The sequence below is a fragment of the Schistocerca serialis genome, chromosome 7, assembly GCF_023864345.2.
Source record: "Schistocerca serialis cubense isolate TAMUIC-IGC-003099 chromosome 7, iqSchSeri2.2, whole genome shotgun sequence".
NCBI classification, from domain to species: domain Eukaryota; kingdom Metazoa; phylum Arthropoda; class Insecta; order Orthoptera; family Acrididae; genus Schistocerca; species Schistocerca serialis.
In genome coordinates this window covers 575,284,035-575,301,276 of record NC_064644.1, presented here as the reverse complement: position 1 = coordinate 575,301,276, position 17,242 = coordinate 575,284,035, and the positions used below count along the sequence as shown (strand labels likewise).

The following is a 17,242-nucleotide window of genomic DNA, read 5'->3' as shown; positions in this document are numbered from 1 at the left end:
TATAATGGGTACAGACGAGACACGTCCTACGATATGAATAAAAAATTATAGCATGGTTACATAGTGTTTACGTGTCCTTGCAAAAACTGTTACCTTATTCTCCTCTCTTCAACACTTCAGCATAGCTGTTCGAAACTCGTGTATTTACCACTTTACCAGTCCTGTGCATAGACTGCTATCAAAGACGGTAGAGGCAAATTATCTTGTGGTTGAACTCTTCTGTCCAAGTCTGCTTGCAAATAGATTTGTTTTTGGAGAGTGTCCGCCTTCAGCAGAACACACTTTTTCTTTTGCTTTTTATTTCCCAGACATGTTTCGCTGAGTTTTCAGCATCATCAGACAGTATATTTGAAAACCGGAAAAATTTCTGTACATGTACCTTGTTACCACATGATGTGGATTTTCTGAATTTTTATGTCGTTTGATGCTGTCGTTTCGTTTCACAGTTTGTCATCTGCAATCATACAGAACTTAATGTAGAGCAGTTACTTACTTCGAAATTGTTCGACAGGTATATTGTAGTTATGTGTATCATCAACTAATACCATGTGGAAGGACACACACACACACACACACACACACACACACACACACACACACACACACGCACAAACACACACACACACACACACAACCTCCCACATAATTTTAGTTAATGGTAGGCACAGCCATAACATGCCCAGTCGTACAAATTCGAAGTAAGTAACTCGTCTACACTAAGTTCTATATCGGTGGTCGTCAAACTTGCTTGATAGCCAATATTGACAGTGAAGGGCGACACTTCTGGCCAAATAGTATTGTGTGGCCTGCTATGGTGGTGGTTAGGGGAGGGGAAGACGGAGGGGGGGGGGGGAGGGCTCTCACAATGTGGCCTCTCAAAGAGAGATTCAATTTTCACCAAACAATGGTTATCGATTAAACCTTATACATTTTGAATCTAGGTGGTACAAGATTCCCAACAAATGTATATCAGCTGAAAAGAAAGTACATGCATTTTTCTGAAGCCTTACATACTAGTAGAGTCCAGTTTTCCGTACCTAAGCGGGCACTGCGGTCAGTCCCAAGATCTCGCGTTTATTTTTATGATTGCTCGACATATTTTCCAGGCATGTTGATACCCTACTCTCTGAAACAAAACAAAGGGGCTGCAACAGACCATATTCAATCTTACTTTTGTATTATACCTAATATAACAGAACAGATAAGTTATAATTAAATCAAAATTCCCACAAAAGGATACATAAAAGTGTATAAAAGGGTTTATAAGTCAGTTTTATCTGTTCTGCTGTGCCTTCTTTTTGGGAGAGCCAAATTCTTATTGGAGTAAACATTTTGGCCACATTTCCCGACGCGTTCCGGAGAAGAGGCTATCGAACTGGAACAAATAAGAAGGAACTACATTTGTAGTCCAAAAGGCGTTTGATATTGTAAAAAAACCAATAAAATATTCTGCCTCTCACTTCTATCAAACACACAGTGGTTGCGCTACACACCACTCTGCCCCTGAAGTAAGCGGCATTTCACCAACGTCAGTTAAAATTAAGCGCATCTTAAAATACACTCCTGGAAATTGAAATAAGAACACCGTGAATTCATTGTCCCAGGAAGGGGAAACTTTATTGACACATTCCTGGGGTCAGATACATCACATGATCACACTGACAGAACCACAGGCACATAGACACAGGCAACAGAGCATGCACAATGTCGGCATTAGTACAGTGTATATCCACCTTTCGCAGCAATGCAGGCTGCTATTCTCCCATGGAGACGATCGTAGAGATGCTGGATGTAGTCCTGTGGAACGGCTTGCCATGCCATTTCCACCTGGCGCCTCAGTTGGACCAGCATTCGTGCTGGACGTGCAGACAGCGTGAGACGACGCTTCATCCAGTCCCAAACATGCTCAATGGGGGACAGATCCGGAGATCTCGCTGGCCAGGGTAGTTGACTTACACCTTCTAGAGCACGTTGGGTGGCACGGGATACGTGCGGACGTGCATTGTCCTATTGGAACAGCAAGTTCCCTTGCCGGTCTAGGAATGGTAGAACGATGGGTTCGATGACGGTTTGGATGTACCGTGCACTATTCAGTGTCCCCTCGAGGATCACCAGTGGTGTACGGCCAGTGTAGGAGATCGCTCCCCACACCATGATGCCGGGTGTTGGCCCTGTGTGCCTCGGTCGTATGCAGTTCTGATTGTGGCGCTCACCTGCACGGCACCAAACACGCATACGACCATCATTGGCACCAAGGCAGAAGCGACTCTCATCGCTGAAGACGACACGTCTCCATTCGTCCCTCCATTCACGCCTGTCGCGACACCACTGGAGGCGGGCTGCACGATGTTGGGGCGTGAGCGGAAGACGGCCTAACGGTGTGCGGGACCGTAGCCCAGCTTCATGGAGACGGTTGCGAATGGTCCTCGCCGATACCCCAGGAGCAACAGTGTCCCTAATTTGCTGGGAAGTGGCGGTGCGGTCCCCTACGGCACTGCGTAGGATCCTACGGTCTTGGCGTGCATCCGTGCGTCGCTGCGGTCCGGTCCCAGGTCGACGGGCACGTGCACCTTCCGCCGACCACTGGCGACAACATCGATGTACTGTGGAGACCTCACGCCCCACGTGTTGAGCAATTCGGCGGTACGTCCACCCGGCCTCCCGCATGCCCACTATACGCCCTCGCTCAAAGTCCGTCAACTGCACATACGGTTCACGTCCACGCTGTCGCGGCATGCTACCAGTGTTAAAGACTGCGATGGAGCTCCGTATGCCACGGCAAACTAGCTGACACTGACGGCGGCGGTGCACAAATGCTGCGCAGCTAGCGCCATTCGACGGCCAACACCGCGGCTCCTGGTGTGTCCGCTGTGCCGTGCGTGTGATCATTGCTTGTACAGCCCTCTCGCAGTGTCCGGAGCAAGTATGGTGGGTCTGACACACCGGTGTCAATGTGTTTTTTTTCCATTTCCAGGAGTGTATTACTGTCTCTGCAAGGCTATTTGTTTGTTACTGACATGGGGATCTCCCCATCGCACTGCCCTCGAATTTAGTTATAAAATGGCCCAGGAGACACTCCGTCAAAAACTGAACACAGATCAAGCAAGAAAACTGGAAAAAGGTGTACTGAACTGTGAAATAAGAAGGAAGAGATAAACAGTGAACGGTAGAAGCTTAAGACGTGCAACATCGTGATTGTTGCAAGAATAGCGGCGCCGGGCTTGTGTGGTTACGGTGTTGACCAGCACCGTGGGCGATCCGGGGTCAGATGCTCCTCGTGCCCAACTTCTTTCCTTCTTTTTTGTTCACAGATCTACGAACTTCCTGTCTGGTCATTGACGTGTCTGTTCTCCTTCTGTAGTCTTGGCAATTTTCGTACTACAACGTTGGTTATAGAATATGAGTCATGTGGTAAGAATACGTTATCGTCGCTAGTAAATGTGTTACACAATGAGAGCAGGCGAGATGCCGCATACCCCTCTCACAGACCTTTATGTGGGTTCCTGGCCATGTCGGTATCCCTGGGAACGAAACTGCAGATGCCTCAGCCAAGGCTGCGGTCCTCCAGCCTCGGAGAGCTTTTTGTTGTGTGATTTTAGCAGGGTTATTTGCCAGCGCATTTTATCGTTGTGCCATGCCGATTGGGCTACACTTACTGAAAACAAGCTTCGGGTCTTGACACCTCTCCCCACGGCTTGGACGACCTCTTCACGCCCTTCTCGGCGGGAGGAGGTCGTTTTGGCCTGGTTACGAATTGGACACTGCCGGTTCAGCCATCGCCATCTGCTGACGGCTGCGCCGGCGCCGTTCTGCCTATGTGGGCAATTGCTGACGGTACGCCACATTTTAACGTCCTGTCCGAATTTTTTAATACACTGCGCATTGATCTTGGCCTGCCATGTACTCTGGATGCCATTTTAGTGGATGACCTGGGAGCAGCTGCTCGCGTTCTTCGTTTTATCCACTTGACAAACCTGTCTAAGGACATTTGATTATGCTGTTTTCTTTTAATCCCTTGCCTGTTAATGTGCCTTTTATAGTGTTGTCCTTTTTAGTTGCTGTGCATTCATAACTTAGTCTGGGCGCTAATGACCACTGTAGCTGTGCGCCCTAAAAAAAAAAAAAGAAAAAAAGAAACCCTCTCACGGAAATGAAAACGGCAAATAAACGGGTGTGAACTATGTTACAACAAAGGAATTCTAGAGTCAAAACTTCCAAAACGGAACGCAAAAGTCATAACGTGTGAACGTGTGGTGCTTGTATGGAACAAATAGGAGGTGCGTACTTCTGGAGGTCCGTTGCTCAAACCTCATTGTTGCAAACCGACGTTACAACAGAGCACAGACACAAAACTGAGTACGGGAAACAGACACGTCAATGCCTCGACGAACAGCTTACAATTTTGCGAAAAAAGATGGAACACGAGGGATATTTGAACACGGATCTCACACTTATAGACCAACAACGTGACCACGTAACCACGACGCCGTGGTTATTCAAATTCGCTCGATGGTGCACATCTCTCAGGTTGGACCGTTCATTGTTTCTGTTTTGCTTCTTTTTTCACAGTTCGGTACACCTTCTTCCAGTTTTCGTGCTCGATCTGTCTTCAGTTTCTGACAAACTGTCCACTGGGCCATCTTACCATTTGGCATTGTGCAATATATTGTTCTCGTCAGCAACTCGGATGCGTGAGCTGTTAAGTTGATTCTGCTATAATTTTCGCATTGATCTGTTTGCACTTGTGTGGATGCTATTTTTCCGGAAGTCTGACGGTGCGTCGCCAGTCTCGTAGATTCCACACATCAGCTTGAATTGTCGGTGGTTTCCACGTCCCTCAACGATTTTAGAAATTCCAATGCAATATTGTCTATGCTTTCTGCGTTATTTGATCTCTTTTCTACCACTAACACTGGATCGCCTATGTCATTCCTGCCGATTCCAGTTTCTTCTTCTAACACGTCGTCAGACAGGTCCTCCTCCTTTTACAGGCTTTCAGTGCTCTCTTTCCACCTACCTGCTCTTTCTTCTGCGTTTCACATTGGAATTCCCGTTGCACCGTTGATATTGCCACCACTTTTAATTCCACCCAAGGTTGTTTCGACTTTTCCATATGTTGTACCAGTGCTCTCCACGATCTTTTTTTTCGATTCTTCACATCTTTCCTGTAGCCAATTCGCCTTGGCTGCCATATATTTGCTATTTATTTGACTCCCAAAGGATTTATATTGCTGTATTCGTGTCTAGAGAAAAAGGTCATCTTGATTTGCCTCGGACGAAGAGTACAGAGTACCAAACCGTTTACCACAGAACTGTTCCTTCAGTTTGGGAAACAAACCAAAGTCATCAGGCCTAGGGTGGGTGGGGGTGGGGGAGGGGATGGGGGGAAGGATTTCAGATCCATATTTTCAAGCGTTTCTCTCACTGGTAAGGCAATATGCGGTCTTGCATTATCGTGCAAAATGACACCAGCTGCAAGCATGTCAGATCTCCCTTCACGAGTTTTCGGACGCAAAACGGTTTGCAGAAACAGCTTGTAGTACACACCTGTTACGGACGTCACCTCTGGCACTCTGTTTGTAGCTGTAACTCCATTCCTGTAATACTCAAAGATCGTCATCAGTTTCACCTTTGATTACTGGCGGCCGCTTCTTTCCTGGCGTGGAGAGTCGGAACTTCTCTGTTGTGAGGATGAGACTTCAGTTCTCGCTTAACATCTCGATCAAGGTTTCATGTAGTGGAACAATGCTCTTCAGAAACTGTTCTCCTTTCGTTCGGTAACGTTCAAGCAAGTATTTTGCCATTTTTGTGCGACCTTCTGTCTGCTCTTCACTTAGACGATTTGGAACGCATCTGGCAGCAGCTATTCTCATCTTTAACTTTTCAGTTATGAGTCTGTGAAATGAACTGACAGAAATTTTGGCCTCATATGAAATTTTCTCACATGATTTTGGTCGATCCTTTCCATAAATATCATTAACAATAATTTGAGAGGTGTAGCCTGTTGCAGCTGATGGCCTACCACTTCTCGGATTGTCCTCAGTGCTAAGCCGACCTCCACGGAAGTGAGCAGAGCAAAATGATACCGTGCTACTACTTGCTAACTGTCCCTACACACCTCCCTGGAAGCGTCGTAAACTTCCGTTGGGTTCTTTTCAGGGTTCTTTTCACGCAGGGTTTCGATTCTGAACTAGGAACGCTGGTCACTACGTGTAATCCGACGTAATTTGATTTCAGCTTCCTTTTAAAACTGAGCTGCTCACGACACAGACACGCGAACCAGAAAGCACCAACCAGCAAATACAACCATCGCGACTGAAGCCTTGCTCGTAACCGGCCTGCATTTAAACTTGACCACGTCACCGTAATGGTCGCATATGTGAGTGTGCATGAGTTTTGAAATGGCCCTAGCACACAGTAAAAATTGAATTGTTTGTTGAAAAAGACTGTAGACCAGCCTGTGAACCAGGTTCCTTTGAGATTGTGAAGAGACTGTGGAGCCAATGAAGAATGCAGGCTACAAACATCATAACGGACCGTTTCTACACTTCTGTGGGACTGACGGCATGCAGATTACAAACTTGCCTCGGTTTGAACACTCAAACACAACAGAGAACACATGTCCCATGACAATAGCAGATCCACCCATTAAGAAGCTTCCTGTAATAGTTGTCTCGTACTTCATAAAGGAAAAACCGAATAATTATCTGTTGATGTTGTCTACATAACATCGTGATGCAGGAGTATAATTTGATGAACAACAAAAGAAAATCTAAATAAACCTATATTCTAATTCCCCTAACGGAGGACAGACCGAATGGCTAGGATACTACAAAGAGGTACGAGGAGTCAATGTGCTGCAGCTCACTTGATACACATAATCAATAAACTCAAATACACTGTTCGAGATTGATGTGCCAAAGTAGAATGGAGGAAATCAAACGCCATTGTATCTGCATGAATTAAGCCTTGAACGTTTGCAGTCATATGTAGATGGGCGATCTCGGGGCTTGGAAGGACTCCCGTTACCCATCATTTACCCTATGGGAGACGTTTTTCGACAGAAACTAAAAATAACCAAAACTACTCCAATTGAAGAACCAAGTGGGAAAGCAAAATGCTACACATCGTTGATGAAAACAACTAACCACTGAGCCAGAGTTAACATCACAACAACCAAATTAAAGCTTGCTGGAAGCAGCGCTCCCCGTCTGTATAAGAGTCACTCAGGTTCAGTTATTTTCTGTGCTTGTCTTCTGTGTATGGCGGTATACTTTTCCTCTCGAAGAGTCTGTCTTGAAAGCTTTCGATACACTGTAGCCTATTTTGACGAAAGTGTTTCTGTTTCGCTTTTTGAAGCTTTTCGTCAAGGACAACAAATTTTGAACAGCCTTTATATTTAAGTACTGACTGGATGTTTCATTTAAACTTTCATTAGCCAAGATTTTACCACTATCGCTTGTTATATTTCATCAGAGAAAAAGAGTGTATTATAAATTTCTGAACACCTGGTATATTCTAAAGGCTACATTTTTAGTCACAGTGCAACTGAGCACTTTTAAACTGATCTCACACCGGAAACACAATCACGTAAAATAAATAAATATTACAAGATTTATAAGCTGCTGTAACACAGGAAAATTTTGCTCTTGTTTGGTGTTCCATGTAACCTAAAATGAGATGGTGTTCCTTGGATTAATCAGAAATCTATTAGCGTAATCTAAGCTCTGAAATTACTTTTACAAAGACAAAGACAATAGCGGCCTTTGCACTGTGTTGATTTCTGTGTACAAAAAAATTATGTTGTTTTTCTCCAGTGTGTTAAGCTATTCTCTCCATGGCAATGACAGACCAATCTAGTGACAGCTTTCAGATCGATGACAACATAACGCATTGGCATACGCATCAAGAGAAGCCCGCAGCGCGGTCAGTGTGACGTCACCAAGAGAGGGCCAGGCTTGGCGAGTTGCTGATCTGACAGAATCGACGAGCACGTCCTGCAGTCTCAGGCGGTTTTGCAGAATATATTTGGTTGAAAAACTTTATTTATACTTTTCTTGTAGGTCTTTATATGTTAGCTTCTTTGTGAAGTGACCATTTCGGTAATGGTCGTAGTGACTGTGATATTTCCTATATAAATAACACATTGAAAAACTTGCAATGAAAAACAGGGGTCGCTGTAGTTTTACGTTTTGTGCACATTACACCATATGCTGCTGTGAATGAAATTCAGCTGACATACTGAATTTTTCTGTAGAGTTGAGAGGAGGTCTCTGTCTGCATTCTCGGAAAAACGGGTTTTAAGTAGCATGTTCACTTCCGATCGACGAGCGTGTGGATTCATAACATCCCCCATATCTCGTAAACTGCTCAGTGTGTAGAAACGAGCTTTTGGCCAATATAGCACACAAAGAGGAGAGTGTTTTCAATATGGTTAATGATATGTCTGCGTAAGCAGAAGAAACTAACGATCAAAGTCCGAAAACAATTTATTGGACTGTTCAATTAACCAAACCGGGCTGCCGGGACGGCAGCTATCCACATGTGCTGGCGGTCGATGAACTGCCGATGTGCGTCCGAGCGCCGGCCTTTATAGCGCTTCTGCGGATGAGTACCTCGGAACTATTTTCCGTCACGTGGTTTGACGTATGAAAATAGTTCTGGGATCTGCAGCGACCTCTTCCTTATGTTTATGTGGGCTGGTAGTGGCCCCTGGTGGCCGCTGGTGTCTTTGCTGTGGTGTTGTTGTTGTTGTTGTTGTTGTGGCCGTTCGTCAATATTGCCTCTCAGTTGTGTAGTGCTTCGGTGTGCCTGCGAAGCGGGCAACCTGCAGCTGCAGGCTGTCAGTTTGGTTGCTGATACTCTAGGTGCCGCGATGTCTGGTGGAGAAGACCACAGCAGTTAACGTATGGAACTTGATCTATGATGATATATAGCAGAAACTGCAGCCTTTCTTTTATTTTATTTTTTTCAAGCTAGTACCGTAATTTTTTAAGAGTCATGGACGGCTAGAGAAAACAGAATTTGATAGTACGAAAAACATGAAATTTTTTCTCTTACGTTACTGTAAACTGAAAAAGTGGGAGTTTCCAAAGGATTTCCGTTCTACGCTTCAGTTTTCTTTAACACACGAAAAATTACTGAAAATAGTGTACCATCTTTCTGTTCCCATCGCTGTACAGAGGGAGGGAGTAGATATTCTTGCTACAATTTTTTCTTAATTCGTCAGTGAATAATTGGCAATGTTTTGGAAGCCATCATTTTTTTTTACAGCTTCAGAGATACGAAAGTGTTTTACTGGGTCAGTTCTAGTCTGCAGCAGAAGATCAAAAGTGTTCTGTTAGAAATAACATATCTGATACCTGTTTATTTGTGATTAATAAGATTACGAAAACAAGATAGTAATTATTTTATGAACCGCTCGAGACAACTCGTTTAGGTTAAAATATATTAGAAATATATACAATTTATCTTTAACACATCAAAAGGTAAGGTGAAGACGTTCACGACTTCGCTCTGAATAGACGATGCACTATTTGCTGTCAATTATTGGCATATTTCTCAGACGAAGAACAGGAAGAAAATCCTTTGGTAAGTTTCCGTCGCAACTGTTGACTATTAAAAATACGATGGGGTACACCTCCTCCCAAGTCTAAGGAAAAATTCAGTATGTTAGCTAAATTTCATTTCCAGCACCAAACGCAAAACCCCTATTATTCATTGCAACGTTTCTCGATTTGTTATTTATATAGGAAACATCACAGTAACTATGATCGTTAACGAAATGGCGCGCATTTCACTATAAAGCTGACACGAAATGCTGCAAGTAATATAGAAATCAAATTTTTGTACCAAATAGACTCTGTAAAACGATTTGAGAAAGACTGCAGTGTGTGAGCCTCGATTCTGCCAGCGCAGCTCCGCATTAAGCCTGGCTCACTCTGGATGAGGTGTTGGTGTAGTATCACGATTTGAAGTCGGTTAGCAGTTAACTTCTTTCCCGATGGACAAGCCCGTCATTGTACATGGAAGAAAGAAAAAAAAACGTGTTTTGCATTTGTTCTTATCAGCTGATACTCAGGTTAACAAAGCTGTTTGAATTCATTTAAAAATGGACCTAACTATTGCCTTGTAGCTGCAAAAGCTGCAAATATAGAACGACAACATACCCAGGTATCAGTGGAGCAAACCTGTGGTAGAATCAATAACGTAAGCCAACTTCATTATAAAATGTGATCTAGCCAACTAGCCAGAATATAGGCTCCACATTGTGAGGTCACACTGTTTCACTACATCATTCTTCCCTGTTGGTGGAATACATTGGAAGTAAATTTAAGCTATACCTATTTATTGTTGTAACCACTAGATTGTCATATGGCCACTAAAATTGTTGATTAGACTCATCCAACAAGCTGACTTCCATTCTAATTTAGCAACACAATAATATTACTATTAAAAAAATGGTTACTGACTATGAATTAATATTTCTTTAAAACAGGTAAGCAAAAAATGACAGACGGTGTACATTATTGCTTAGATTGGTTTTCCAATGGACAAAACAGTACAGGTGAGAAAGGATGATATAGGTGGGTACTAAACGCTTGAAATTCGTTGATTAAACACATTGCAAATCTCATGTGTAATAATACCTTTGCCTACATTCACTGTCTTATGTGTGTTGTATCACACATTACTTCCTTTTGTTTGTTGTGATACCATAAAACGCTACATTAGGTAGCACTTATCCACGCAGAATAGCCACCCACACTTGTTGTTGTGGTCTTCAGACTGGTTTGATGCAGCTCTCCATGCTACTCTACCCTGTGCAAGCTTCATCTCCCAGTACCTACTGCAGCCTACATCCTTCTGAATCTGCTTAGTGTATTCATCTCTTGGTCTCCCTCTACGATTTTTACCCTCCACGCTGCCTTCCAGTACCAAATTGGTGAGCCCTTGATGCCTCAGAACATGTCCTACCAACCGATCCCTTCTTCTAGGCAAGTTGTGCCACAAACTCCTCTTCTCCCCAATTCTATTCAATACCTCGTCATTAGTTATGTGATCTACCCATCTAATCTTCAGCATTCTTCTGTAACACCACATTTCGGAAGCTTCCATTCTCTTCTCGTCTAAACTATTTATTGTGCATGTTTCACTTCCATACATGGCTACACTCCATACAAATACTTTCAGAAACGACTTCCTGACACTTAAATCTAGACTCGATGTTAACAAATTTCTCTTCTTCAGAAACGCTTTCCTTGCCATTCCCAGTCTACATTTTATATCCTCTCTACTTCGACCATCATTAGTTATTTTGCTCCCCAAATAGCAAAACTCCTTTACTACTTTGTCTCGTTTCCTAATCTAATTCCCTCAGCATCACCCGACTTAATTCGACTACATTCCATTGTCCTCGTTTTGCTTTTGTTGATGTTCATCTTATACCCTCCTTGACACTGTCCATTCCGTTCAACTGCTCTCCCAAGTCTTTTGCTATGATGAAACAACATAATTAGCACATAGACTTTTCATGCCTGAATTTTTAATTAAATTTTTACAATAACTGTTACGACGTGTTAGCGAGCGCCTTCGTACATGGTACAGCGACTGGCTTCGTCTCAAAGGTCACTTACAATCGTCTACAGCTGCCTGGCGTGAAAAGGACTGTTGTGATGGTTGACAGATTCTACATCTACATCTACATTGATACTCCGCAAGCCACCCAACGGTGTGTGGCGGAGGACACTTTACGTGCCACTGTCATTACCTCCCTTTCCTGTTCCAGTCGCGTATGGTTCGTGGGAAGAACGACTGTCTGAAAGCCTCCGTGCGCGCTCTAATCTCTCTAATTTTACATTCGTGATCTCCTCGGGAGGTATAAGTAGGGGGAAGCAATATATTCGATACCTCATCCAGAAACGCACCCTCTCGAAACCTGGCGAGCAAGCTACACCGCGATGCAGAGCGCCTCTCTTGCAGAGTCTGCCACTTGAGTTTATTAAACATCTCCGTAACGCTATCACGGTTACCAAATAACCCGGTGACAAAACGCGCCGCTCTTCTTTGGATCTTCTCTATCTCCTCCGTCAACCCGACCTGGTACGGATCCCACACTGATGAGCAATACTCAAGTATAGGTCGAACGAGTGTTTTGTAAGCCACCTCCTTTGTTGATGGACTACATTTTCTAAGCACTCTCCCAATGAATCTCAACCTGGTACCCGCCTTACCAACAATTAAATTTATATGATCATTCCACTTCAAATCGTTCCGTACGCACACTCCCAGATATTTTACAGAAGTAACTGCTACCAGTGTTTGTCCCGCTATCATATAATCATACAATAAAGGATCCTTCTTTCTATGTATTCGCAATACATTACATTTGTCTATGTTAAGGGTCAGTTGCCACTCCCTGCACCAAGTGCCTATCCGCTGCAGATCTTCCTGTATTTCGCTACAATTTTCTAATGCAGCAACTTCTCTGTATACTACAGCATCATCCGCGAAAAGCCGCATGGAACTTCTGACACTATCTACTAGGTCATTTATATATATTGTGAAAAGCAATGGTCCCATAACACTCCCCTGTGGCACGCCAGAGGTTACTTTAACGTCTGTAGACGTCTCTCCATTGATAACAACATGCTGTGTTCTGTTTGCTAAAAACTCTTCAATCCAGCCACACAGCTGGTCTGATATTCCGTAGGCTCTTACTTTGTTTATCAGGCGACAGTGCGGAACTGTATCGAACGCCTTCCGGAAGTCAAGAAAAATAGCATCTACCTGGGAGCCTGTATCTAATATTTTCTGGGTCTCATGAACAAATAAGGCGAGTTGGGTCTCACACGATCGCTGTTTCCGGAATCCATGTTGATTCCTACATAGTAGATTCTGGGTTTCCAGAAATGACATGATACGCGAGCAAAAAACATGTTCTAAAATTCTACAAGAGATCGACGTAAGAGATATAGGTCTATAGTTTTGCGCATCTGCTCGACGACCCTTCTTGAAGACTGGGACTATCTGTGCTCTTTTCCAATCATTTGGAACCCTCCGTTCCTCTAGAGACTTGCGGTACACGGCTGTTAGAAGGGGGGCAAGTTCTTTCGCGTACTCAGTGTAGAATCGAATTGGTATCCCGTCAGGTCCAGTGGACTTTCCTCTATTGAGTGATTCCAGTTGCTTTTCTATTCCTTGGACACTTATTTCGATGTCAGCCATTTTTTCGTTTGTGCGAGGATTTAGAGAAGGAACTGCAGTGCGGTCTTCCTCTGTGAAGGCTGGTCGCGGAACAAACGTCTTATCTCTCTTTAGCAGCGTACAATGTGTCCAGGGCGTGTTGTTCTCTACCCCCAAATGTCTGCTTTATCCGTAGGGCTTTGTACTTGGAGCTGTAGTTGGTGCTGTCTGCGTTGGTCGGATGCAGGCTTGTCGTTCGACGGTTGCAGCATAAGTTTTACCTTGCCGAGACCGTTTCGCATTGCACGTTGGACTAGTGGCGGAGACTGATCCCAAAAATCATTGTATCTCCTCTTCGAAATTCTCTATTGCGTCTTGATGTATGGGGTCTGCCATCTCTTGTGTACTCCGACGGATATTTCTGGCAGGCAGACAGTGTTGTATTTTATCCCCTTCTCTATGGCGTACGAGATAAGCGAGGTTGTGCTGGTCTTCCACAAGTGCCATAGGGGCCACATTCTGCAGTCGGTCGTAGCTGTTTCGTTCCATTCTTTTTGTTATCATTTCTTCGATTTGATGAGACCACTTTGTCAATTCCTCTGTTGGTGTACATCCTTTACTAGAAGAGTTTGGTACATGCCTTCCTTGAGCCATTTCATCAAGTATGAGGTTTTGTTGACATCTGTCATATTCGGATGACGATGTGGTATAGTGGCAAAACATTCTGTTAAGTACAGTTCTGTTGTTTCAACCATGACGCTGGGCACTGTTGTTCAATATTGTTCCGTTAAGCTGTCTTGCTGCTTATCATCATTTCTCTTCAGTTTTCTTCAGTTTGACCAGGAATTTGTGTCAGCTATTAAGTTTTCTTCGTTGTTCTCATACTACTGTTGGCTTGTAGCGCCCAAGTAAAAGTAAACGAGCATATTTGACAAATACATTACGTCATCTCATCTGTTGTTTCTGGCAACTGGGTCGAATCGTTTGTGACATTTCATCAGGTCCTTACCAGCGTCTGCGGAAAACATTGATGAATGGCTGACGTGCAGCTGACTTACTCCTGTTTCGGAATCCATCTGTCTCCTGAATACACAGACCTTAGAATGATGTACTGTTTGGATTCTAGTTCCGGTCCATGAAGGCGACGGCCTAATGGATGCAACAATGAAGTAAAAATTTTGAAGTACCCGTCGTTTCCAGCAAACAACGTCGCGTCAAAACCTCTAGCAGGTCCAGACCCGAAGACAGGTTCGTCAATACAGTACAACACTTGGAAGCGAAAGCGTATTTATTGCTGATACCAAGGTGTAGCAGTCAGATCACAACTGAACTCTTGACGGAGAATGTGAAAAATATCGAATATTCCAGAATGTCGGTAATTTTACAGACATCGAATATTTCAGAATGTTGAAATATTACGTGCGTAAGAGCCTTCCAGTAATAATAAATACCATCCAACTGGGTGATGTTGTCTGATTTTCGTCATTAAATATTTCTGAAACCATTGAAATTAATGGTTTTTGTTTCAGAGCGTGGGTACTGAGCTGTAGTAACAAAATTTTTGGTGTTTATTACCTTTTGCTCTAACATACCATAAAATGTAAAATAAAAACTCTGTTGGTCATCTTTGGAATGAAGTTGTCTGATTGTCTGTTATGTGATAATTGTGGATAGTTCATGATTCTAGGGTGACTTTAACTGTTCTGCTGAAACTTTATCAGTAATTGAAAAATAAAATAAAATAAAATAAAATAAAAAAATAAAACAAATCTCGTATGATAATTAAATTTTAATACTAATTTCAAAGTAAAGAACGAAGTAAATTTAAAGAAAAATTGTGTTCACATATTTTCTTTATGAAATTCTGAAGAAACACACACTCTTCTTTTTTAGCACTGGCTGACGGCTTTGTGCTTTGCCATGAAAACCATGAATCCTTTTCATTAGGGGTTCCTTTGGAACTTTTATACTCTCAGCTACCCTTGTAATCGCTTATTTTTCTATTTCAAATTTCTGTGAGCCCAGTTCTGAAACCTTCATGTTATTTTTCTTCAATCCACCTGATTTACATTTTCACACACATGGCACTTTCATACTGAAAATTCCTACGTTATCAGCTTTATTGATGGAACTGCAACCTAGACCTACACAACAAATAATGAGTTAGTATATAGACACTTGTAGTAATAACTGCCTCGCTCCATCACTAAACTGTTATAGAAAATTGTTGTTGCATCCACCATGGAACACTGTTGCTACGTTCATTGGATTGCATTTTGCCACATTCGTGACTGTTAGCTTCTAAAAGATGCACTTGAAACACATCGTCAACTTCACTCGGATTCCACCAAGAATTTCCAAAGATTTATTTACGTATTTAAAAGCATAAATTTATTACTATGCCCATTGCCATTATTGAGGACCAAAAGCACGACATACATAAGACCTAGCTACATGAATTGTTTTATACCAGTTTCATGAATAAAAGTTTTAGCTCATTAAAAAAGTTAAAAAAGCAGTTATTCGGAAAAACGACTAATAATCAGATAAAGGTTCGGTTGTACTTGCCACCAATTAAGGACTGCCGAATAGTGCATGAAATAACTAAAATAAAATAATTTTCATCATCAACAAGATGTTTTATGAAGTTTTCTGTTAACTTCCCCTATCCCCATTTGGCAGTACTCAATAAAAAGTAAATCCTCGAGGCCGAATTTGAACTGACGACCCGCAACACCCGTCAGCGACGTTAACTGCTACCCCACACCCCTTCTCCTGGCAATGTTACAGAAACTGAGTTTCATTTTTGTTCATAGGTAATTCCTCCTTCGATGCCAAGAGTAACGCTTTTCCTTCTTCAGTACACATTAACCATGATGATTATTGTAATTTCAGGTCTCTCGAGACGTCTTTTCTGGTCTGTTACAATTGGAAACTCTTGTTCTATCAAGAAACCAGCTGAAAATATTTCCTACAGATGTCTTCATGGACAACGCACGTCTCAAGAACCTAGTCCTGTCTGGGAATCCGATCACACTTCCAGTATCTGGGACGTTCCTTCGAAGCGAGTCTCTGCAGTACTTGGACATCTCCAGCTGCAGCCTGTCAAAGCTTCAGCCAGAAGTCTTCTCAGGTTTTCCCCAACTCCAGGAGCTGCACCTCGGAAACAACAACCTTGTCGCGTATCCAGGCGATGCCTTAAGGCCACTCTCTAACCTGCATACCGTTTACCACGACTTATTCATCACAGGCGACAGCTCACGTTCTTACACGCGACATTTTATCTATATTAGCTGCATGGCTGCCACTATTGTCATCTTGTTGTTCGTCTCATACAAAGCTGTTGCACTGTTGATTATGAACTCCTGGTGCAGGACATGCATGCCTCGGTTTGATGATGTGTACTTTCAGCTGGGCAGCGGTAAACCGCTGACCCTATCCAACAGACTGGATGAAGTGAGGCAGCCACCTTTGCTTAACATTAACCGCACACAGCAGCGGAGACTTCCTGCACCCCCTTCTGGATCCTGGACTCCTACAGACAGCCCACAGTTCCACTCCCTATTATCAAACCAACCTCTGTATGAGACCATATCTCCTCCTTAGCAGAGAGCTCCCACTGTCAGAGGATTAACATTGTGAAAAATATATATCAGATTAATACCTTACACCACTTAGTTTGTAATTAAAAGTATAAGTATTGCTAAATATACGAAGTATTTGAATTATAGCATTTACTTACTTTCTTAAGAAACACTGAAGAGGTTTTAAAATAGCATTATAAGTAAGATCAATTTTACACAGAGGGTTGAAGACTGTTTTTACGCAGAATGATAAGAAATTAAAAATTTAATCTTTTAACAAATGAATCATTAACTGAATTGCAAGATGTAATTAAAGTTAAAAGAACTTGTATTAATGTGAATAATAAAGATCGAAGCTGTCTTCTTTAGCCTCAAAATCAACATTATTTGTTAAACATGTAAGGAAGGTTCTCAAGGAGTTAGTAAATACAGAAGTTTAGGATTATACATTGATGAAAAGATAAAAACATTTG

General features: G+C 42.8%; 1 protein-coding gene across 1 annotated transcript in view; it reads left to right on the top strand.

The window, feature by feature from the left end:
• Positions 1-16,791, top strand: part of LOC126413259 (leucine-rich repeat transmembrane neuronal protein 2-like) — a 70,115-nt gene extending 53,324 nt beyond the window's left edge. Inside the window, exons 3-4 of the mRNA XM_050083161.1 lie at positions 16,081-16,367; positions 16,560-16,791. Of these exons, the coding sequence (XP_049939118.1) occupies positions 16,081-16,367; positions 16,560-16,791 (519 nt within the window). The remainder of the gene's footprint in view (positions 1-16,080; positions 16,368-16,559) is intronic.
• Positions 16,792-17,242: the final 451 nt, after the last annotated feature.